Source organism: Halichoerus grypus, chromosome 9 (assembly GCF_964656455.1).
Source record: "Halichoerus grypus chromosome 9, mHalGry1.hap1.1, whole genome shotgun sequence".
Lineage (NCBI taxonomy): Eukaryota > Metazoa > Chordata > Mammalia > Carnivora > Phocidae > Halichoerus > Halichoerus grypus.
Window position 1 is genome coordinate 123,576,533 of NC_135720.1, and position 25,294 is coordinate 123,601,826.

At 41.4% G+C, this 25,294-nt stretch overlaps 1 protein-coding gene across 22 annotated transcripts in view; it reads left to right on the forward strand.

Moving 5' to 3' along the window:
• Positions 1–25,294, forward strand: part of FARS2 (phenylalanyl-tRNA synthetase 2, mitochondrial) — a 548,888-nt gene that overhangs the window by 285,206 nt on the left and 238,388 nt on the right. The window contains exon 9 of one of the 22 annotated variants that reach the window (XM_078055666.1): positions 11,047–12,181. The exons of the other annotated variants lie outside the window; for them this stretch is intronic. Within the exon in view, the coding sequence (XP_077911792.1) occupies positions 11,047–11,141 (95 nt within the window). The 3' untranslated portion in view covers positions 11,142–12,181. Of the gene's footprint in view, positions 1–11,046; positions 12,182–25,294 lie in introns of those variants that run through there. 22 annotated transcript variants of the gene reach the window in all.

Here is a 25,294-nt window from a genome sequence, read left to right on the forward strand (position 1 = left end):
ACCTATGTTCTATATATGTCTCATTTAGAAATGAGCCACCTACTGCATTCTTTTGCTCTCTTGTTATTTAATTATTAGATGGTTGCTTTTAATTCTCATTTGCTTCATTTGTTCTTCATTTCTCCAGTAAGATTTTCATATTCTTGAATGTAGGGAATCAGCATATCTTTTAGCACAGTGCTTGGTACAGAACAGTATTTAAGAACTACTTTTTTAAATGAAAGAAGGGTCTGACGAAATGTTAATAGAACAAATGGCTTTTGTCATGTGGCTAGATCATGACTGAATTAGATTGACCTTTGAGGGGATGAATAGGCAAGATCGTGTTCTCCAGGGGTGGTGGTATGTCTCCAGCAACTAGCCACACCAGGACGTGGGGGTCTGACTCCTTGCTGCACCGCTAGCGGGTTCTGCAGCATCGGGCACGTCACTTCACGCCTCTCAGCTTTGGTTTCCCCAGCCATGAAGTGTGGGCAAGAATATTACTTATTCATGGTGTCGTTTTGAGGATTAACAGAAATAAGGCACAGAAATTGGGATGCGTCCCACGTGACAGTTAAAGCATTATTTACAATGTTTTTGTTGTAGAGCACTAGAGATGTAGTGATCATTAAATTACTTTATAAAGTACGTTATGCCACTATTTTACTGTTACTTGCTTTTATTTTGTCTATGGCATCAGTGACCTACCTCTCTACATTATGAAAGTACTGTTTTCACTTGAAGATACGGTAGGCATATCCATCTTTAACAGTGACGTGTCTGAAAGGCCTAGGCATAAGGGGCAGTTGTGGGGACTCATGTCAAACGTTGATCTTGGTCCATTGTTGGGGCACCTCAGTCCTCCCCCATCGCTTATTTACTCTAGGTCTTGTTTTCTGTCCCACTCCCACACTCCCCTGCACCCCCCTTTTTTTCTATGGTACAACTAGCCTTTGTGGGGATAATTTAAAGTCTTGGGTATATACTGAAAGTCTCAGTAGTTAGTGACTACTGTTTGAGTCAAATTTGGTTTTAAAAAGTAAAATTCTAGATTTTAGAACTATAGCGTTTTTAAATGAAGACACCTTGGTGGTCGTACAGCCCAGCCATTCTTAATCTCACAGACGAGGCTCAGAAAGTTCCAGAAGCCTGCCTGAGGTTGTCCAGCCACAGGACTGGAATCCTGTCTGTGTTTTCTGGTGCTCTACACCACTTTTGCTTTTAAGTGAGTGTCACACATTGGCTCCTCTGCTCTATTTTGGTGTCCTTGGCATGTTCTCATGCCCTTTGTGTCTTCCAGTTACTAGTGTGAGCGAAGTAGTTTGGTTTGCACTGTAGAGCCTTACTTCATATGTTTGGGGAGGGTGGTCCTCTAGTAGATGGGCACACCATTGAGTAGGTGCATGCCTGCTAATCTTCTCTGTCTCCCGACTACCTGTCCTTTTGATTTGGGGTATTCTCCTTGGTTGCATCTTTTACATTTTATCCTTCCTTACTTTTCCAGTATCTCCTTTGCCATATTGCCTGCCTGAGTTCACATGTTTGATGGCTGAAATTTCAAACATACTGTATGCTGAGAGGTTATATTCTTTTCCTTTTTCTCTCCCCCTCCCTCCTTTTCCCCTAGAGCTCAAGTGTTTGAGGTATCCTAATGGTCTAAAATGTCAAAAGAAAACCAGGTGAAGAAAGAGCAATGGAAAATAACTCTATTAGATGCTGCCTTCTCATTCAGATTAATCTTTTTCTTCTTTTTGACCCTTTTAAACAAATGAACATGTTGGCCCATTTAAGGGGTAATTGCTCTTCTCTTGGGAACACGCTTCCTAAAATGACTAGCTGTGCGAGGTTATACATCCTTGGTGACAAAGGTTGGCAGGACTGAACTTTGCTGTTTTCCTCCATGGCCTTTGTTCTCCCCTCTCAAATAATACACTTTTTTTTTTTTTCCAACTATAGAAACTGTAGAGGTCAAAGATGTGACTCAGGTTCAACCCAGTGAAAATTGTACCCACCTTAAATTAGAACATACATTTTTAGCTTTTGATCCCAGGTAGCATGCCAGCTGGAAGATGTAGATTTGTCATCATTTTCTGCCTGTGTTTCGTCTTCTCTTTCCTTTTCTGCACTGTCATAATTCTCTAACTTCATTGTTTCTCTCTGTTGTTCTCTCCCCTTGGTAAACCCCTCTGCTCCCAGTGGAACCAGAAGAAATTGTACATGGGGTTTTGATATTTTGCCAACTGTTCTCTATAATTAAAAGTGAATTGGAAATGTGAACACTGCCTCTGTTCTGCTGTTGCTTCTGGGGTCTCGTCTAATAGAAACACAAAAAGGTGTAAAAAAAGAATCTGGAGGTAGAAGGAGAAAATGGAAGCAGGCTATCCAGGTTAAAAGGCTCCTAATGGAACAGAAACCCTTAAGCTTTTGGGTTATCTATTCTAAATTTGCTCTGTTATTTGGGTCAGAAGATCATCTGTTAGGTTTTATCCAAAATTAAACCAGTAGTAATGAGGTGGTGGTTCATACTCTTCCTGACTGGCTTGATCCACATGAATTATCTTGCCAGGTGAAGTAATCGAGAGCGGAAACCTACATAGAACTATTTGGAACTGAGAGAGATTTTTATTCAAGTTTTCATGCTCTAAGCAAGAACAGTAAATAGAGCGTACCTCTTGTATCGGCCCTAGATGACTGGTGTCCCGGAGTGCGGGGCTGGGAACTGTGCACGGACTAGACTGGAGAGCCCATTGAAATGCTGCAGCATTGTTAGGCCCTGTCTGAGCGGCTCCCCAGCCCTTCACTGTGATAGCACTTTTCCTTAAACTCCGACACTACTGCATTGCACACCGAGGAGACTTTAAGCTCTGCAAGGCCAGGGAGCATGTCTGTCTTTTCACTGTTGTGTCTCTATCACCTAGATCTGTGCCTGACCCCCTGTAAAGACTCAAGAGGTGTTTGATGAATGAATGAATGAAATGAGAACCTTTGAAGCATTCCAGTTTTATTGTTTTTTTTTACTCTGCAAGTTCTAAAGTTAGATACTTGGTGTACCTCTATATGGAAATAGGCTGGACATAAAATTGATTTAATATGAAAACCACGGGACACTTAACCTAAGCGAGGAGGAGCCAGGGATACCATGAAGAGATGACATAGATCTGTGAGCATCCGCCTCTTGCTCATTCTTCAGGAGCTTTGTTTAAATTAAAAGAATTGCTAATAGATTTTCAGATAAACGGTTGGAAGATAGGATATCTCAAGTCTTCCAACTTTCATGTTTTATCTATAATTTCATGTTTTATCTATAATTTCAGTTTTTTGAGCCTCTGCCTACTTTTAAGTGGATATGGTAGAATAGGAAAACAGCCTCAAAAATACAGCAAAGGAAAAAAGAAAGAGAGGTTTTTTTTTTTCATGAAATGTCAACTGGAATTATATGAAAATACATGTGAAGAGGGAGTTTGTCCACGGGACTTCCTGTGCATGTTGGGAAGCATCCAGAATAGTTAACTCTTTCACTGACACCGTGTCCTTTATTTGTTTCGCTTAGCACAGTGATACAGAGCATCAGGTCTTCTGTGTTTCTCTCAAGATCATGTCTTTCCTGCAAGAACAAGGACATTGTTCTTTTTTAAAAAAATTTTTATTGTTATGTTAATCACCATACACTACATCATTAGTTTTTGATGTAGTGTTCCATGATTCATTGTTTGTGCACAACACCCAGTGCTCCATGCAGAATGTGCCCTCTTTAATACCCATCACCAGGCTAACCCATCCTCCCACCCCTCTCCCCTCTAGAACCCACAGTATGTTTTTCAGCATCCATCGTCTCTCATGGTTCGTCTCCCCCTCCGATTTCCCCCCTTCATGCTTCCCCTCCTGCTGTCTTCTTCTTTTTTTTTTTTCTTAACATATATTGCATTATTTATTTCAGAGGTACAGATCTGTGATTCAACAGTCTTGCACAATTCACAGCACTCACCATAGCACATACCCTCCCCAGTGTCTATCACCCAGCCACCCCATCCCTCACACCCCACCCCCACTCCAGCAACCCTCAGTTTGTTTCCTGAGATTAAGAATTCCTCATATCAGTGAGGTCATGTGATACATGTCTTTCTCTGATTGACTTATTTCGCTCAGCATAACACCCTCCAGTTCCATCCACGTCATTGCAAATGGCAAGATCTCATTCCTTTTGATGGCTGCATAATATTCCATTGTATATATATACCACATCTTCTTTATTCATTCATCTGTCGATGGGCATCTTGGCTCTTTCCACAGTTTAGCTATTGTGGACATTGCTGCTATAAACATCGGGGTGCACGTACCCCTTCAGATCCCTACATTTGTATCTTTGGGGTAAATACCCAGTAGTGCAATTGCTGGATTGTATGGTAGCTCTATTTTCAACTTTTTGAGGAATCTCCATACTGTTTTGCAGAGTGGCTGCACCAGCTTGCATTCCCACCAACAGTGTAGGAGGGTTCCCCCTTCTCCGCATCCCCACCAACATCGGTTGTTTCCTGACTTGTTAATTTTAGCCATTCTGACTGGTGTGAGGTGGTATCTCATTGAGGTTTTGATTTGGATTTCCCTGATGCCGAGCGATGTTGAGCACTTTTTCATGTGTCTGTTGGCCATTTGGATGTCTTCTTTGGAAAAATGTCTTTTCATGTCTTCTGCCCATTTCTTGATTGGATTCTTTGTTCTTTGGGTGTTGAGTTTGATAAGTTCTTTATAGATTTTGGATACTAGCCTTTATCTGATATGTCATTTGCAAATATCTTCTCCTATTCTGTCGGTTGTCTTTTGGTTTTGTTGACTGTTTCTTTTGCTGTGCAAAAGCTTTTTATCTTGCTGCAGTCCCAGTAGTTCATTTTTCCCTTGCTTCCCTTGCCTTTGGCGATGTTTCTAGGAAGAAGTTGCTGCGGCTGAGGTCGAAGAGGTTGCTGCCTGTGTTCTCCTTTAGGATTTTGATGGATTCCTGTCTCACATTTAGGTCTTTCAACCATTTGGAGTCTATTTTTGTGTGTGGTGTAAGGAAATGGTCCAGTTTCATTCTTCTGCATGTGGCTGTCCAATTTTCCCAACACCATTTGTTGAAGAGACTATCTTTTTTCCATTGGACATTCTTTCCTGCTTTGTCGAAGATTAGTTGACCATAGAGTTGAGGGTCCATTTCTGGGCTCTTGATTCTGTTCCATTGATCTATGTGTCTGTTTTTGTGCCAGTACCATACTGTCTTGATGATGACAGCTTTGTAATAGAGCTGGAAGTCCGGAATTGTGATGCCACCAGCTTTGCTTTTCTTTTTCAACATTCCTCTGGCTATGCGGGGTCTTTTCTGGTTCCATACAAATTTTAGGATTATTTGTTCATTTCTTTGAAAAAAGTGGATGGTATTTTGATAGGGATTGCATTGAATGTGTAGATTGCTCTAGGTAGCATTGACATCTTCACAATATTTGTTCTTCCAATCCATGAGCATGGAACGTTTTTCCATTTCTTTGTGTCTTCCTCAATTTCTTTCATGAGTATTTTATAGTTTTCTGAGTACAGATTCTTTGCCTCTTTGGTTAGATTTATTCCTAGGTATCTTACAGTTTTGGGTGCAATTGTAAATGGGATCGACTCCTTAATTTCTCTTTCTTCTGTCTTGTTGTTGGTGTATAGGAATGCAACTGATTTCTGTGCGTTGATTTTATATCCTGCCACTTTACTGAATTCCTGTATGAGTTCTAGCAGTTTTGGGGTGGAGTCTTTTGGGTTTTCCACATAAAGTATCATATCATCTGCAAAGAGTGAGAGTTTGACTTCTTCTTTGCCGATTTGGATGCCTTTGATTTCTTTTTGTTATCTGATTGCTGTGGCTAGGACTTCTAATACTATGTTGAATAGCAGTGGTGATAGTGGACATCCCTGCCATGTTGCTGACCTTAGGGGGAAAGCTCTCAGTTTTTCCCCAATGAGAATGGTATTTAGATGGCTTTTATGATATTGAGGTATGTACCCTCTCTCCCTATACTCTGAAGAGTTTTGATCAAGAAAGGATGCTGTCAAATGCTTTTTCTGCATCTATTGAGAGGATCATATGGTTCTTGTTCTTTCTTCTGTTAATGTTGTATCACGTTGATTGATTTGCGGATGTTGAACCAACCTTGCAGCCCAGGGATAAATCCCACTTGGTCGTGGTGAATAATCCTTTTAATGTACTGTTGGATCCTATTGGCTAGTATTTTGGTGAGAATTTTTGCATCCATGTTCATCAAGGATATTGGTCTGTAATTCTCCTTTTTGATGGGGTCTTTGTCTGGTTTTGGGATCAAGGTAATGGTTGCCTCATAAAATGAGTTTGGAAGTTTTCCTTCCATTTCTGTTTTTTGGAACAGTTTCAGAAGAATAGGTATTAATTCTTCTTTAAATGTTTGGTAGAATTCCCCTGGGAAGCCATCTGGTCCTGGGCTTTTGTTTGTTGGGAGATTTTTGATGACTCCTTCAATTTCCATAGTGGTTATAGGTCTGTTCAGGTTTTCTTTTTCTTCCTGGTTCAGTTTTGGTAGTTGATACATCTCTAGGAATGCATCCATTTCTTCCAGGTTATCTAATTTGCTGGCATAGAGTTACTCATAATATGTTCTTATAATGGTATTTCTTTGGTGTTGGTTGTGATCTCTCCTCTTTCATTCATGATTTTGTTGATTTGGGTCATTTCTCTTTTCTTTTTGATAAGTCTGGCCAGGGGTTTATCAATCTTGTTAATTCTTTCAAAGAACCAGCTCCTTGTTTTGTTGATCTGTTCTACTGTTCTTTTGGTTTCTATTTCATTGATTTCTGCTCTGATCTTTATTATTTCTCTTCTCCTGCTGGGTTTAGGCTTTATTTGCTATTCTTTCTCCAGCTCCTTTAGGTATAGGGTTAGGTTGTGTACTTGAGACCTTTCTTGTTTCTTGAGAAAGGCTTGTATTGCTGTATACTTTCCTCTTAGGACTGCCTTTGCTGCATCCCAAAGATTTTGAATAGTTGTGTTTTCATTTTCGTTGGTTTCCATGAATTTTTTAAATTCTTCTTTAATTTCCTGGTTGACCCATTCATTCTTTAGTAGGATGCTCTTTAGCCTCCATGTATTTGAGTTCTTTCTGACTTTCCTCTTGTGATTGAGTTCTAGTTTCAAAGCACTGTGGTCTGAAAATAGGCAGGGAATGATCCCAATCTTTTGGTACTGGTTGAGACCTGATTTATGACCTAGAATGTGATCGATTCTGGACAAAGACATTGTTCTTGAATGAAGGCACTTTTTGGCCTAATGTTCAATTCCTTCCACTGCTGTCTGCACATGGAAGAAAATTCAACTTCTTACAAACATCAGTACCCCTCACTTCCCAAAGGACTATCCCAGTGCCGATCCCCCACCCCCACCAGCTAATTCCTCTGCTGACTTTCTTCCCAATTACTTTGGCCACACCACATAAAACTACATATTTCTTTTCTTCTCTCTCCCTTTTTTTTGGGGGGGGTGAGCGGGAATCATTAATTTCATTCTCTTTAATATTCAGTTTTGAATATGTTGCATGTTTTCTGGTTGCTCTGTAGCAGAGCATATTGCTCAAGTGGCTCATTCGTCACTTAGATGTTTTTAGATGTTGACTTTGGTGTTGGTATTATAGGAGTCAAAGATTATTAAAAGTGAAGCCTTATGAGTTGTTTGGTATTCAGAATATTTTCCAGCAAAGGAAGAGTTTTGTTAACTTAGTGTATTTGCTCTACCTAAAAGCTGGAGATCTGTGTCTAGCATAAAGTGGATAGGAGGTGTAGTAGTTTGCCAGGCCTGCTGTAACAAAGACCCACAAAGCGTGGCTCACAGTTCTGGAGACGAGAAATCCAAGATCAAGGTGTTACAGGGTTGGTTTCTTCAGAGAAGAAACTTAGCTTATAGATGCTGCTTTCTCCCATGGTCTTCCATCTTTGCCTGCCTGTGTCCTAATATCTTCTTATAGGGACGCCAGTCCTATTGGATTGGGGTCCACCCCAGTGACCTCATTTTACCTAATCTATTTAAAGACCCTTCCTGCAAAGACAGTCACATTCTGAGGTATTGGGGGTTAGGACTTCAACATATGAATGGGGAAGATTGCACAATCTCCATCGCAGGGGGTGAATAAACTCCAATCCCTGACTGAATAGTATTTTTTTTTTAATATTTTATGTAGTTAGCTGACAGAGACACAGCGAGAGAGGGAACACAGCAGGGAGAGTGGGAGAGGGAGAAGCAGGCTTCCCACTGAGCAGGGAGCCCGATGTGGGGCTCGATCCCAGGACACTGGGATCGCGACCTGAGCTGAAGGCAGACGCTTAATGACTGAGCCACCCAGGCTCCCCTTGACTGAATAGTATTGAATGGAAATACGAGACTAAGAATAACTCCCTTATAGGATGGTACCGAGAATTAAATGAAATCTTGTGTGTGAAAATTTTGAAAACTCCAAATCCTCACTAATAAAAATGGTAGTGTCATTCCCATTGTTATATAACAGATGACAGTAAATATAATGATTACTATAATATAAAATGGTAATGTTATTGGAAACGTCATTCGAATCCACATGAGAAATGAAAGAGTTTGAATTTATGTTACATTTCCCAGAGTTACAGAGAGACTAGTGCAAGCAGAAGAGGAAATCAAAATCTGGGGACAGTGACAGGCAGTCTGCATCATTGCAACTCTGCTCAGTTTTGAGCAGTTATAAAGAGTGGATCTTTTTGCCAGGCCTATTGAGAATGAAATTCTTAATGTCAGATGAAGGACAAACTAAACAGTATCTGAAATAATTGACTGTCATGGATTAAATGTCAGGAAAAAAAATGAGTAAGAGGAACATTGTGTTCCTTTCTTAATAATAGAAATCAAAATGTTTCACCAAACGTTATTTCACCCCTTCAGTTAAGAGCCTGTACTATTACTGTGGTAAATAGGGTATACCACGTTGACAGTGAACACCAATAGTGTCCTTCAAACGCCTTACAGTTTTCTAAATACATTTTAAATATTTTCCTCAGTGTTGTTCTGATTAAGAGCCATAGATGTAGGTGATTTTGTTAGTCTTAGTTTCATTTTAAGTAGAATTTTAGAAATTGTCTGCTTTAAAGATGTAATCCCTTTATTGCCCTTTACTCCAAAAGGTTAATCCATTAACCTCTCATTGTAATAGGAGCTGGAGCATTTGAAGCCAATGAAGTGTTTTACATTATCTTTCATTGTGAATTAAACAAATAATTTTCTGTCCTCTTTCCTCAAATTGCTACAATTTAGGGATCAGATAGCTAATTATACAGCTCTGGAGCCAGTTTTGAGAGGGATAAAAATCTCTTCCAAACACATCTGCTTTAGCAGCCTGTACTGGGGACTCCTGGGGGTAGGGGAGCCTCCCTGGGGGTGTTTAAGACTTAAATATTTGTTGCGTTAGGCAATTTGATGCTACTAACAGTTTCACAGAATGGAATCTAGGACAAATCTTAACAGGATAAGAAATGATTTAAAAATTTTTTTCATATTTCATAGTTCTAAATTGGAGATCCATCTTCCTCTGATAATAAGTCGGCTCTAGGTTATCTTAGTAGATGTATTTTTGAGGTGGTAGAGATTTCAGGCTCTACTTTTTTCTTCTTGTCCTTGTCACTGGGCTTTTGGCTATTTCATTTCTCAGAGTCATTATTCAAGAGCACCAATGGGAGAAAAGCAATGCCAAGATGGAAATCAGATGGGCCAAGTTAACAATTTGACAATAAGAAGTCCGATTTTCTCATAAAGCCGAAGGTGTTGAGATCTTTTGACTGTCGTGTTTCTCCTCTAGGTTTTAGTATTTGTTGGGGGAGCAATATGCTCTTCCTGTGTCTCTAACAGCAGAGTGACACGTACCCCACGGGGCACTCAGCAGACCTTGTCTGAGTTGATCCTTGTATTAGATCTAAGATCTGCGTAGTCCTTGTTGTTGTTGTTTTCACTTTCTGCGAAGAGTTCCTTCTTCAGTTGACTTTGTCTTGCCTACACCTCACTTGTGCAGCCCTCCTGAGAGCAGCTGTTCTGAGAGCAGCTCCCAGCAGCACTTGGGTCCCTTTTCAGGGTGAACCCCTGTCGCTTCACAGGGGGATAGCAGTGTGAAGATGAGGTTAAGACTGCTGCATTAAGCCGAGCAACATCTCAGTTGCCCTAGGGAACCTGGAACATCAATGAACCAGGAAGCTAGAAGCTTACATGTGGGAGGCGAGGGGTGCTTTTCTCTCATTGAAGAAGGGGTCTTGTGGGAGGCGTGCATCGACTCCGGCTGCACCCAGCTCGGCACTGGCAGCTCTGGCCAGAGTGAACCCCAGGGAACCTGAGAGGTTGGAGCAAACACGTGTTTTCAGAGTGAAGTATTTGGGGAGGACGAAGAGGTGAAGCAGACCGTGTGGTACTTCCCCGGTGGTTTTCTTTGGAGGGTCGGTCTGGGTCTTTGGGAGATGAAAACTGCACTTGAGTCCTTCCGACCTGACTCGCGTGAACCAGGGCGACATGGGAAAGAGGAGCGAGTGTTGAAGAATGGAATTAGAAAGCTTGATTTCTAATCTCAGATCTGTCACTAATGGGGTCTGTGACCTTGGACCAAGTCCTTTACTCTCTCTGGGCCTCAATGTGCTCATCCATAAGCTGAGTGAGTGAAATGGATGGAAGCTAATGGCTACTGTTCTTGGAAGCTCCCCATAGAGTTCTCCGTGTTTGCTGGAGCTTAAAGTTTGGGATCATTTTCTCCCAGTTTGGTTCCCTTTGGCTTGGTGATGTCATTGTGTGCAGAAATAGCAAATTGGCACAAAGCCATTTCTCCAGTTCTGTGCACCAGAACATCTTCAATGAGATCATATTTTGCTCTTTTGCTTGGAGAAACCAATTCTGACTCAGACAGTAGTCACTAACTACTTAAACGCCGGGTGTAGCAGTGGCCTATATTTTCTTTTCATTCCGTGTCGGTTTCCTGCTTCCCTGTGATTGCATCCTCCTCAGTGCTTTCTCTCTTCCCTCCACAGAAATGATCGGAAGGGGCCTCCGGAATCTTGGCAGAAGCATATGCCAGTTGTACCAAGCTGGGGGCAGTGTCCTTTGCAAATGCGTTGTTTTATGAAGATACACTTTTTACACGATTCTTCGCATCAGCAGTTTTGCCCACTTGACATTGTTTAAAAAGCCTATTTGAGTATCTGATCCAGTTCTCTGTTCTCCACCGCTGCTGCCCTTTTCCTCCCTCCTGTCCTCCAGCTTGGAAAAATGTGTGTGGTACAGTGAGAAATTCTGGCCACTTGGGGACCGCCTTTTCTTCAGCATCTTGCAAAAGAGGCTGATGTGGAGGCTGGAAAGTATTCATAGAAATGCTGCTTTTCACAGGGCTGCTAACAGCTGCCTGGGACTCTGTGGAAGCAGAATGCAGACTAAATAAGATCTGAGGAGGAGGGTAGTGCATTAAAAAGTATCTCTCGCAGACAACCCTGGGGAAATGAAGGCCAGCCAAAGCTGCCAGGAGTGGAGCAGGGCCAGGTGCTACAGGTAGAAGCTTCCGGAGGAGAGGTCTGTGCTGTTTCCTTCCAGTGTGTTCCCACTCTAGCACAGCCAAGGGCAGGCCTGTCTGGCACCAGGTGGCGGCTGAGGAAGATCTGAGGCCACTGGGGCAAAGAGCATAGACTCCAGAGTCAGACACACCTGGATTTCATTTCTGAGGGGCAAGGTGCTTTGGTTGTAAGCTCTAGAAACCAGTTCTGGCTAACGTAAATTTAAAAGGGAGGGGAAGGTTAGAATGTATTCAAAGGACACTGAGTCATTCACAGAACTGGTGAGGCCTCAAACAGTGAACCCTCAAAAAGGGGAGGCACCAAGGTAGCTCTGGTATGTAGGACAGCTCCTTCAAGGTGGTGTCACTGGAATGACTTGAAATAGAGCGTTTCTGTCCTTGTGACTTTTCATTCAAGATCCAAATCCTGAGGGGCACCTGGGTGGCTCAGTCGGTTGAGCGTCTCTCTGCCTTCGGCTCAGGTCATGATCCCAGCGGGATAGAGCCCTGCGGGGGCTTCCTGCTCAGTGGGAAACCTGCTTCTCCCTCTGCCCCTCACCCCACTCTCGTGCGCTTTCTCTCTGTCTCAAATAAATAAATAAAATCTTAAAAAAAAAAAAAAGATCCAAATCCTTAAGAGACAAATGATGGGTCCTGCCTTGTACTTTTTTGGGGGGAGTGGGTGGGTAGAGCACCATAGTGATTGACATAGATAGGGTTGGCTCACCCAAAGAAAATTGGGCAACCCTTTTTAAAAGAAGCAGTTAGGGTTGTTCTGCAGACTAAACCAACAAATGTCTGTCTATCATGTAAGTGAGTCCTGCCACTCAGCATGTTACTCTCTGAATCTTGGGTAAAACTTCAGACTCGGGCAATGCCTCGAGTACCTCAGCTCTGTGCTAAGAAAACTGAAGGAAGGAAGTCTGACGAAGAAATAATACCTATTTATATATATAGATGTGCTCACTGGAACATTAAAAAAGGTAATACCTGTAAAGCTCTTTGCATGTGCTTTGTGTAAGTACTTAATGATGTTTAGCTCTATTCATTGTGTTTTCTCAGCAAAGTCATTAGTTGATGGGGTGACCCAAACACATCTCAGTTTGCTCAGGACAGTCCCAGTTTTTGCCTTTATACCTTCCAAATTAGCTTTGTCTCGGATTCCTCATGTTTAAAATAAACCGTCATTATTGCTGGTTGCATTAAAATAAACCAGGATGGGCTAGGAGCACCTGGCTGGCTCAGTCAGTTAAGTGTCTTGATTTCAGCTCAGGCCATGATCTCAGGGTCCTGGGATTGAGCCCCGAGTTGGGCTCCACGCTCAGCAGAGAGTCTTTTTGGGATTCTCTCCCTCTGCTCCTCCCCCTGCTTGTGCTTACTGTCTCTCTCTCAAATAAGTAAATACATCTTTTAAAAAAATAAAATAAAATAAAGTAAACCAGGATGGGCTTGATAGACCCTTGCTTTGCCCTTCCAGCCCTGCCCCGCCGTTCCTCCAATAGTAAGTGAGAAGCATATACAGTGAACAGGGTTCTCAGTGAAATCTGAGTCTCACCAGCAATAACCTCCCTCCCTTTTCCCAAGCCTTTCAGACGCAGCTTAAACACCGCCCTTTACGGGTGGTATGCGGGGTGCTCTCTGCGAAACAGTGCACTGAGACCCGGGTGCTGGGCTGGGACAGTTAGCTCCTCCCAGTCCAGAGTGGTGGTGGGAGAAGCCCTGGGTACTGCTACCCCTGCCAGCCCTGTGGTCTATCAGCCAGCCGTGCCAGGGCCCTTCCCATAGCTTCCAGGAGACATGGGCGGGCCCTCAGTCAGCTTGCAATGTTGTAACAAATTGGGTTGAAATATGAGGGGGAAGGAGGCCAAGCAGCTCTGCCGTAGAGCCTCTAGGTCTAGAGGAGAGTCTGCATGCTCTTGCTACAGGGGTTTGTTACATTGTCACATCTGAAGCTATTCATTTATTTCGCTTTTTGTTAGTGTTTTTTTTATCTTTCAATTAATCCTTTTAGTAGCAGTTATTCCTCACTGTCCCCAAAAAGTGCCCTTTTAAAAGGGAAAATGAATGACCAGGTTTCCATTTTTCAAGGAAGTTGATATTAAATGTGTAACGTCTCGGATATGTACCATTCACATAAGGGCCATAACAATATCACTGACCAGGAGAAAACCCAAAGAAATCAATCTGTTGAAGAAGCATTCGCATCTAACCTAAAAATTCCAAAGGTGAGAGTTTAACACATGCAGCGTTTTTGCATATTATTTTGGAAAAATAGCTTTTCATCGAGGTCAAAGAACTGTTGTTCTAAGTTAATTTCACTCATTTTGGCGTTCCAGTTTTCTTCCACGCACATTAAAAGTATAGTTGTAGCTGTTAATATCTTGGCTCCACTAGCAAAAGAACTTTGCAGACAGTTACATGACCATGCCAGTTTTTTTTTTTTTTTACATACAGTGTTATATTGGTTTCAGGTGTACACATAGTGATTCAACAATTCTGTACATTACATGTACAGTAGATGTGGTCACCATCTGCCACCATACAACATTATTACAGTGTTATTGACTATATTCCCTATGCTGTACTTTTCATCCTCATGACTTACTTGTTTTATAACTGGAAGTTTATACCTCCTAATCCCCTTCACCTGTTTTGCCCATCCCCCTCCTCCCCTCTGGCAACTACCAGTTTGTTCTTTGTATTTATGATTTGTTTTGTTTTTTGGATTCCACATATAAGTGAGACCATACAGTGTTTGTCTTTCTCGGTCTGACTTATTTCACTTAGCATTAATACCCTCTAGGTCCATCCATGTTGTTGCAAATGGTAAGATCTCATTCTTTTTATAACTAAGTAATATTCCACTATGTATGTGTCTGTGTGTGACATCTTCTTTATCCGTTATCCATTAATGGGTGCTTAGGTTGCTTCCATAACGGGTGTTGTAAGTAATGCTGCAGTGAACATGGGGGTGCATATAGCTTTTCAAATTAGTGTTCTCGTTTCCTTTGGATAAATACCCAGTAGTGCAATTACTGGATCTTATGGTAGTTCTATTTGTAATTTTCTGAGGAACCTCTATACTATTTCCCACAGTAGCTGCACCAATTTATATTCCCACCAACAGCGCATGAGGGTTCTTTGTTCTCCACATCCTCACCAACACTTATTTCTTGTCTTTTTGATAACAGCCATTCTGACAGGTGTGAGTGATATCTCATTGTGGTTTTGATTTGCATTTCCCTGATGATCAGTGATGTTGATGATCATGCCTATCTTCTATCAGTGTCATCTCATCAGATACTTCAAGTAGAAAATTAGTTAAATTAATTCCAATAAATTTTCAGGTTTTTTTTTTTTTTTTCCATCCAATTCATGAGATGAAAGGAAAGTTTTTGGAAGTTCATTCTGTCCATGGAAACACATCTGACATTATTGTACTTATGATTGCTAATCCAGTCCCGAGGTTCAACATTTATGGACAAATTATTTAGTTTTGCAATGATAGCATATTAAAATTTTGTAGAGTGCAGTGTTTTAGTAAAAACAGCTTACTAAATTTAGAAAAGTGGATCAGAAATATACTTGGAATTGATTGTGAGATATATATATATATATATATATATATATATCACTATAAAATTTTTGCCACAAAGCTGAAGTTAAATACAAAAAACACCTCGGTTTGGCAAGAACTGTCATACTTGCTGTCTTTGCTGCCTGTTGTCAGTCAAATTTTAGCAATGGCTCAGCCCTTGAAAAACTAATTTGTATCTCCCCTCACTATTCTAAATGTTATTGAATATATGAATCCTTTACATCTTGGCTATATTTCTTTCCCCAAAATCGATTGGAAATCTTAAAGCATTCAAATAATAGAACACCAGAAACATCAGCATTTTGAAGCTTTTAGAGAATTGCAGTTACTAAAAACAAGGCCTAAAAACTAGAAAATACTGTAATATGGCCTCACAAAAGGATAGCAGGGACTGAAAGAGCACATGACAAGGGCCCAGTGGTACACAAAACTTAATTTTAAAAATCTGTAATTCTGATTTAGTATAACTCTACCATGGGAAGGATTTTTTAACATAACTTCTGTATTTAATTAGATAAATTTTTATGCTGTAGCACAATGGAATGAAATTGAGATGACTTGTAATATTGCATCATTTAAATTTGGCAAAACATTCAACAGAATCATAAATAGAGACAATTTATATGAAGAGCTTGTTCTTGTTAATATAGTTGTTAAGGACCCGTATACTCTGAATGGAAGCAGATAAGGCATTTCCTTTGAAAGTATTATGGCTGAAATATTATGCTCCAATAAAAAATAGAATCGAGAATATTCTCCATTTGGTAGGACTTGTTCTGAGCATATCACACACCCTCGGAGGGTGTTTTCAAAAATCAAAATAGGGTGGTCTTCACAGAAGAGTCCATTGAAGGTGTCAGCAGTCTCAACTTGCACAAAATGGAACTTCAGAGAAGATTGCAGGCAATTTCATGACAAAAGTTTAAAATACCAAGGTCATATTGGAAACCTGTCTTTTTAGAAAAATACCGGGGATAGAATTTAAGAGGTATGGTTATGAAAGTCATCAAGGTTTGTAAATATATGAAGACCAATTATTGTTTATACTGCTTTTAAATGTTCATAAAATTAATATAAAGAAGTTTTTTTATTTTGCTTTAATATATATGAACATATTTGTTCTAGAAAAAATTTGTTCTTGGAAATAGTTTCTGAATAAAGTGATTCTGTAGATCCATCAGTGTAAGAAAACGAGTTTGTTAACAGGTATATGCTTCAAAAATAATATAATTTTAATTATTTGCCACATCCATTTTTACTCTCAAAAATGTGTTGGTTTGAATAATAAATTATGTGGGCATTTTATTCATAATAGCTTCGATGAATCTTTAGGATTAAAACATGGCAGAATTAAGAATGTTTAGATCAGGTTGTAAAGGGTTTGCTGCCCTGGAGACTCATGCCCTTGGGGGTTCCTTCACCTGTGCAGCTCAGTAGTCAAAAGTCTAGTGGGACTTTAGCTGTTTTGCTTTACCACACCCCTTTCCTTAATTATTAGCTCCGCTCCATCTAGACGGTTGGCAGGAGTGGGCCCCTGACCTAGGCTGGGGCGATCACAATTTTAGCCCAGGAATTGTGGATTTAAGGCAACAAATAATACAGTATCTCTTCAGTGCCTGAAGTTAGCAGCTGTTAAGCCGGGGAACATTTGATGGGATGGCCATGTGTCTCATACTTTGGATTTGAGAGTCAGCAGACAGAAAAAGAAGAAAGCAGATACAGAATGAGAGGCAGGATGATTTTTAATTTCCCAGGTGGAATTTTTCCTGAGGCTCCCCTTAGGTTTCACAGTCACCTGAACATTTTTATAATAAATTAACCTTTTGCTATTGTAAATTCAAGTTTAATTGCTGTCAGTTGCAACCAGAAGAGTCATTTCTTCCTCTTCTAAGTTTAAAGCAAATTAAGAATAAGACATCTAAGTAGATAGAGGAGACAGAATGGCAACTCGATTTCTCCCAAGCTGATTGGACAACCTGGTTTTCCATCCAAGGGGCCTACCAATCACTTCCTTCCCACCACCTCCGCCCCCCTCTCCAGCCCACCTTAGGGGATGGTGGACTTGATGTAACTGGCGTAGTCTCTCAGCTAGCTGAGGTGGAAGCATAGGAAAAAAGCAAATTCCCACTGTTTGAGGTCTTCTAATAGATTAGCTCCACCCCATTCAGAAAGATGGACCAATCAAGTAACTTACTTCTTCAACAGGGACCCAGTAACAGGCAGAGGGAGAGGTCAGAACAGTTGCTCTACTGGAAATTTCTCTACACATGGAAACTCAAGACCAGCAGAAAGGAGCGCACCCCACCACAAGACTGAACCAAAACCTGAACCTAAACTCTCAAGATTAATGAACACCAGTATTCAGATGGTCAGCTAGAGGCTGTGGGCCTGGGGTATGGCTGCGGAACAGACAACCAGCCGGTCCGTAGTGTACCAGCTGTCTTAACAGCCATGTTTTCTGTTTACGACTCTGCAAGCGCCTTCCTTGGTGGGATCAGTGCATGGGCTTTCCTAGCTGGGCTCCAGCCCCTCCCACCATTGCCTGAAGATTCCCAGTATGTATCAGTCTACTGAAGACCGGCATTTGCAAATGGCAGGCCAGAATTGTTAATACTTGTGGATAACGTTACTAGTGATGCCTTGGACCTGGGAAGGATCTGCTTTGAGGGGAGCAGAGCAGATTTAGCTAATAGATGAGACTATGGGTGAGAAAAGCCATCTGCTGAAGTGGTTGATCATTTAGGCATTTGTGAAAATAGCTAGATATAAAATCACTCTGAAAGTTCATGACCAATAAGATAGCAAGGGAAATCTGACTGTTTCTCTGGCAATCCAGAGTTTTCCACAGAGAGAGGCTAAAAGGCTAACTATATATTTAAAGACTGCCCCCCTTTCCTGGATGTGTGTCTACTGTAAATGGCTTTGATTTTTCAAACCAGGATTACTTTCTTCCGGTTTTGCACATTCGAGTGCGTGCACACTGCTGTTTCGGATTTCAGATCTTTCTAAAAACTGATTCACACAGACACCTAACCTTTCCAACCCCTTTCTGCCACCTACCTTCTCTGTGAAAGCAGTGGCTCTCAGCCTTTCAAAGGGAAAGGTTTCAGAATTTGGCAGCAAAAAATTGATGGCACCTAACAAATTAGCAGTGTGATTAACAATAATGGTTACTTGCCCCTGCCCAGCCCGACCGGCTTTCCCATTGTTTGGTATGGTCCAGCTGGCTAATGTTGACTTAGAAACTGGAACCCAACTTAAATGTTTGTGTTCAAAACCCATTTGGGGTTTGAGGTATCATCTCCTACATACGTTGTACCAATTCATAAGAAGGAAGCTTTTTTTTTTTTTTTAAGGCTGACATTTAGCTCCTTTTGACCTGTAATGGCTAAAAATGAGTTTGAAGCATATTGCTTTTCATCTCTTCTTTCAGCTGTTAATTTTTAGTTCTTTCATTTATGTTTGAAAAAGCAGTTAGAAATGAAAGTTCCCAGACAACAGTTAGTAATTGGTGGGCTGGGGTAGAAGACTGGGGGTTTGCAATGATTTTAAGAGAATAATGAAAATAGCTTTTAAGAGAGGCAGGAATTGTCATTTGAGCTAACATTGTACATTAAGGTCATTTTCCAGTGGCCCAACTCGGCAGTCGGTGACCTCTAGGCTAGTGGGTCAGATGCTGAGGGTGATGCTGGAGCATCATGGTGGCAGTGGAGAGAGGGCTAAGGAGAGAGCGAGGAACAAAGAAAAAGCAGAAAGCAGGGGAGGAAAATTCCCATCCTCTCTTAGGGATTTTATAGCAAGGTTATATTATTTTGATGAAAGTACAGGAGTTCCCAGAACAGTATATTTATAAATATTCAGCCTCTTAAAGACCTGACAATTCAAATGAGTATCTGAGACCAGAGCATATGCCCTGCGGGAGGAGTTTCCTTTTCTTCCCAAATTTGCTATATCTGGTAAGCAAGTGATTAAGAGTTCTGGCTTTTCATATGAAGATAGGGAAAATAAACAAGTCTTGGAGGTTTTAAAGCCGGGTATAGTTTTTTTGTTCCTCTACTTATTACCTAGCACTGCAATCTATATCCCATACTCCAATCTCTTCTAGGAGATAAAAGGCAAAAATGTGAAATACCTTGAAAACAGTAAAGTATGTGACATAAATCCTAAGTATAATGTACCTCGAGCGTAGGTGGCCCGCATGTTGAGATCTGGTACAGTTTTGGAAGCCACATCCAAGAGAGGATCTTCCCCCAGATGAATTCCTCTCAGCAGAATCTCTCTTGTAGTCTTTGTCTTTATTTTTTTTAGCCATCGGAATCTATAAGGTGAGCAGATAATTCAGCAGGAAATGAACAGGGAGTGAGTGAATACTTGGCAGCACGAATTAAACAAAAGAGCAGAATGTGGAGTGGCTAGTGGGGCATCAGTGGACCATCAGGAGAAGATCCGCTGGAGGAGATGCGAGCAACGCTGGGTCTGGGCTGGGCAGCGGAGGCACCAGAAGCCCGAGCAGTAGGGGAGGAGAGCTTGAAGTGTGCAAGCAGCGGGGAGGGCACCAGCCAAACAGGGCAGAGGGCAGAGGTGAGACTTGGGGGTGCTTAGGAAACTGGCTTTGGTGGCAATTAAGAGCATATAAGTCTTTGAGCATGGGTTAAGAGGATTCAGTAAGTGACTAGAAGATCAGCCTGGCAGCAATGTTGAGGATGGGTGTGGGAGAGGGAAGATAGCCCAAACCATGAAGTGGAGAGAGTGTGAGTCATAATATATGATCATTGGAAATGAGGGTGTTATTAAATGGAAAAGCATTTTGGAGGAAGAAATGGCAGTGGTATTCAGTGATATTAGGAGGTGATATCTGGTGATAAATCTCAGGTAGGAATCGGCAAACTTTTAGGTAGTGGTCTGGAGAATAAATATTTTCATGTGTGTGGGCTGGTCTCCAGACAATATATACATAAACGGGCATGGCTAAATTTGGCCCAATGGCCATGGTTTGCCAACCCCTTCATATAATGGATGGGGAAAAAAATTTAGCCTTAGGGGATAGAAATGTGTCGGTAGAGACTGGTAATCTTGTGACCAAGATTTTGTTTCTCTGAACCAGAATTGTTATGAACACCTTTTTCCTGAGATCCTAAACATCCAGTATTGCCCACCTCTACCCACTTCAACCTTATGTAGCCTAGAACTCCAGGATGACCTGCTGCTTTGGCTGTACCTCTGTCCGGTAAATGGTTCATCGCTTACATTCTGTAGCTGATGAAATGTCACAGAGATATTTCAGTGAGCATACTGGCGAAATGAGCTGATTGTAGTAGAACAAAACTGGCCCAGATTTTTACAATTCAGCTCAGAAAATGAGGGTCAGTCTCGAAGGGTGCAGGTACGGGGAAGGTGGTGGGTTCTTGAGGATAAGGCAAGGCGTCCTTGTGACTTCTAAGTGACTGACTTTTCCAGACAGTAGATGATGAGCAAGGAAAGGATGTCAAGAGGGTAAGAAGTCAAGCTCGATGCTGGAGCTGGAGAGCGGTGGGGCAGAAGGAGGGTGGGCAGAGCATCAGGACTGTTCTCAGAATGTGGGCGGTTTCTTTATGTGGATACCTGCACTGTTTTTTAAAAAACAGGTTAGTGGGAAGAGCATTATCCACAATACAACATCTATATATACCAACACATAACATATGTATACTCCTTGATGTGTTTATATATACACATTGTTTCTGCTTTATTTTCCTTTTACTCAAAATACATTATGTCTCCCAATTTTATTTTCTAATTTAATGTGGAGCTCTGTCTGGTGGTGGTAACTGTAATTTTAGCTTTACATTTTGTGAGGCCTGCCAGTATGGGGTTGGAGATTACAGACATTGTCTTCTGGATAGATGGCAGGGAAGAAGAGGAACCCCAAGTTTGACAGGGGAGGAAAGGATAGGTTGTTTGGGTCTTTTTCTTGTTTTGTTTTTTTTTAAACAAAGATTTTGCCTCATTTCTTTTTCTTCCCGTTCCCCCCTGCCCCGCCCCAATTCAACCATTCTGTGGTTATCTAAGAAGTGAAACACTCCTGTTCTGTTTTCAGGGTGGCAGATGTGTGTGTGATCACTTAGGGGAGATTCCAGTTGGTTTTTTTGCCTTCTCCCTGTGGGATACCATCTTGTCCGGCTTCCTTTCCTTAAACCCTCTCTAAACTTTCTCTGCTAAAGCAGTTTCTTCTTGTTCAGACTTCAGAGAGCACTTTCTCTAAACTTTTCTTTGACCGCAGCACAGCCTGTCTTTTCTCCTAGTCTTTAAGCTCCCAAAGGCCCTCAGAGTGATGTGTGCTGGGCGGAGCCTTCCACTTTGTAGGCATCTAATGTTTGTTGGATGAATGGGAGGAACTTGAGCGGTTTGAGTGCAGAGCCTGTGTCTTATTCACCTTGGTAATCCCAGTGCCTAGTAGAGAGCTTAGCAGATTGATCAGTGTTTGCTGAATGAGTCATTGAATACGTGGATGATGAAACCAAGTGATAACCATATCACATTTATCGTAGAATGGGTTCTGAGCTTGGTTCCTGGGTCCTGCCACCATCCTCGTGTCTTCTTGGGGGATTCACTGCCAGAGGAGCCAAACTCATGAAAATAATATCCATAAGAAAAATGAACTACTGTTTTATTAATGTCTAGACAAATGCCCAGGAACCGCACCCCCCCCCCAACTTGCCTCCCGCCCAGCATCTCTGCAGGCTTTTTCTAATACGCATGTTTGCGTTTGGATTCTGGTATGAGTTCCCCTCATCAGGTCCAGTGAGGACAAGAATCTGAGCCAGAGTTTGTTCCCTGCACCCTCCCCTGAGCTCAGAGAAGGTCCCTTTGCTCTAAAGACGCATTGGGCACGAGGCCTGGAGGGGAAAGTGATGTACTTTCTGGCTGCAGAAAGACTGGCTGTGCTTGCTGGCCAAAACCGTAAATAAGAGAAGACCTAGAAGGATGGAAGCCATAACAAGAAAGAATAATAGAAGCCAAGATGAATAGTTTTTTACATGAGAAGGGATTTGAGAAATCTTGAGACTTTCTTGCAGATGAAAATGAGGGGAATAAAAGCCATTGTGCTGGTGAGAAATAACCTATGAATTACACTTAAATAACATTTCAAATCAATGTAAGTCATGAAGTAGCATAAAATCATTTTGATTTCATTATGTTAATATTAATACATTTTAATTTTCAGGTGCATATGCCTAAAGGCCTCAAGGCTCTTAAACACAAAATAATCAAAAAGCTAATTAATCGTAAATGGGCAACTTTCCCAAATAACTCTAAGAACAGTCACAATTAAGAAATGATACCCTATCTGTGGAAGTAGAATAAAAATGCACAAATAGACAAGAAACTTAATTACAAGCCATAAAAACCAAAAAGAAAAACAGAGAGTCTCATTTCCTAGGCTAGGTAAATTCTCCAAATGTATTTGGGGAAAAACTGAAGATAAGGGTTATTTCAGAGATCTATGGCCCTAAATGGGCCTTTTCCCTGTTTTCCTTATTAAACTCATTCTCCTGGGCCTCTTTAGGCTATTGAATCTCGACTCATACGTCTACTATATTAACTATTTCTTTCAGCCTTAAGAGACATAGAAATCTGATAAGCATGCTTTTCACTCCTCCAAGTGCCTGCTGAGAACCCTAAGTAGAATAGGGGCAGGTTCAGGCCCTGCAAAAGGACACGGGCAAGCTCTTTCCATGCACGCTGGTTAATCAGAACATTTTGCTTATATTGGTTCAACAGGTTTCACATCCATTTAAATGAACAGGTGAGCCCTCTTTTCTCTTTTGCGAGAATATTTTAAGAGACGTTAGCCAAGTGCTTTGCTATAATCCGGGCATGCTTCATCTATGTCATTTTTTGCCTTATTCACACAGTGATGCAACCACAAGAGACAATGAGAGTGGGGTATTAGCACTGTTAGTTTCAGGAGTCAGAAATCCAACTAAAGCAGAAAAAAGGGATTTCAGATTCTTACGTAAGTAGGAGGTCCACGGGGTGGGCTGGCTTCTGATACAGCTGGATCCAGGTCACATAGCTAATTAGAGGTAGAGCAAGTGTTCAGATTTACTTCAGGTCCTCCGACTCCCAGGGCAATTCTGTTTCCATTACATGGTGCTCCCTTTATGGTCCTTCAATCAATATCAGCTGAATTAAAAGAAAAATAAAACAAGAAGGGCATGTGTCCTCCCTGGGGTCACTCTAATAGGTTATTCTGATTTTCCCTCTCAAGACCTGCATAGTTCATGTTCCTGAAGGAAAGTAGAAGGGCTTTTGGGCTTCTTTGGGAAGGGGAAAATCATTGCTCTCTCCTTGCTTATATTTCACTTTGTGTCCTAGGCTAAGGTAGATGATTTGTCCAGCAGTCATTTGTCCCTCCATTTATTCTGCAAGCATTATTTAGCATTTACTAGGTTACAAATGCTGTGCTAGGCATTTGGGATGCAGATGTGATGAAGACATTGGTGACTGGAGACAGAGGACAATTCATGCAGAAGGTCTAGTAAGTGTATAAACACGAATACCTTCATTTGTTCATTCTTTTAATCAATAGGTGCCAGGAACCATTTTAGCATGTAATAGGTGCCAGGAACCATTTTAGATGTCACTGATGGGCATAAAGGAGTAGAACGTGTGTGGGAAAATACAAATAGTTCAAGATGCCAGAAGTACAGGGTACATGATAGAAGATACGAGAACCAAGGGAAATCCCCAGTGTTAAATCACCAGACACATTGGAGAAACCCTAGCCAGGTGTGATGTAAGAGAGCATCGTGATCCGATTTGCATTCTAGGGGCTCCAGTTGTAGGCAAGCAGGTTGGGTTGGAGAGGGTAGGGACTGGAGGCTGTGGGAATAGTTCCCAGGGGAGAGGACATAGTTGTGCTAGGCAGCGGTGGTTGGGGTGGAAAGAAGCTAGATTCAAGAGAGAATCCAGAGGTCAAACCCAGCAAGCCTTAGTGACTCAGGTAATGTGAGGAGGAGGGAAGGAACAGAGTCAAGACAGATTCTGGGCATCTGGGTGAATGGTGAGCTCATTAAGAGATAGGAACCCTGGGAAAAGGAGCAGAATTTTGTTCACGTTGTGTTTGTCTTACAGAACAGTGCCTGGCACATGGTAAGGATCCAGTAAATGTTTTTTGAAGTGGATACCTGGGTATAACAGAAAGGACAATACAAAGTTTTATGGAAGTACCAGAAAGGGGATTTATCCTCATCCAGAGGGTCATTTGGAAGCGTGTCCCCCCCCCCCCACCCCGAAGAAATGATATTCAGCCTGAGGTTGAAGAATGGATGGGAGTTAGCCAGGGAAGGGGGAGTAGAGCTTTGTAACACATTTGTACGTGACTCTGAAATTCTGTCTAGGGTTTGCCTGTCTTTTTGTTCTGCGTGCTGCTTCAGTTCTCTCTCCATTCCTGGCTTTGCCTGTTAGCCTCTTCCATCTGTTTAGGTTGCTTCTGGGTTGGCCAGGGTGAGAAGAATGATAATGCTTGCCCTCGTAACTACTGTTCATGAAGCAGTTTTGTTGTCCCAGTCTGTGTCAGCAGCCCTCAGCCTAGAACATGAACACAGAGTCCTTAGAGCTTGTCACTATCTAACTGGTCACTTAAGCCCCAGTCCGGCTCCTAGGATGGGAAAGGCTTTATAAACCATTACAAATTCTGAGAGTCAAGAAAACATGGTTCTCTGAGGTACATTTTACAGTTTTAAAAACTCCATTGATAGGTTGGATGTGATATTTGATCTCTTTATTTGGTTTTCTATGTCTGCCCATGTTGCATAGAAGTATGAGGATGCTTACAGGAAAACACACAATGCAGTCATCAAGTAGGAAAAAAATAAAAAATTAAAATAAAAGTGAGGAATAGGAAAAATACAAGATAAAGTAAATCTAGGAATATCCCAGATGTGTTTTGATTTTAAGAAAAGTCTGTGTATTGCAAATTCACGAGTATTCAGCCAAACTCTTAAATGAAGCACAAGTAATCTGCCAACCATCTAGTTAAAACAAGTTGTGTGAATTATAATGAAATTCCTTCCAACCAAGTACACATTTTTAATGTAAGGGAATGTACTTCAGACCAAAATTAAAAAGACAGAAATCTTTTTTTCACTGT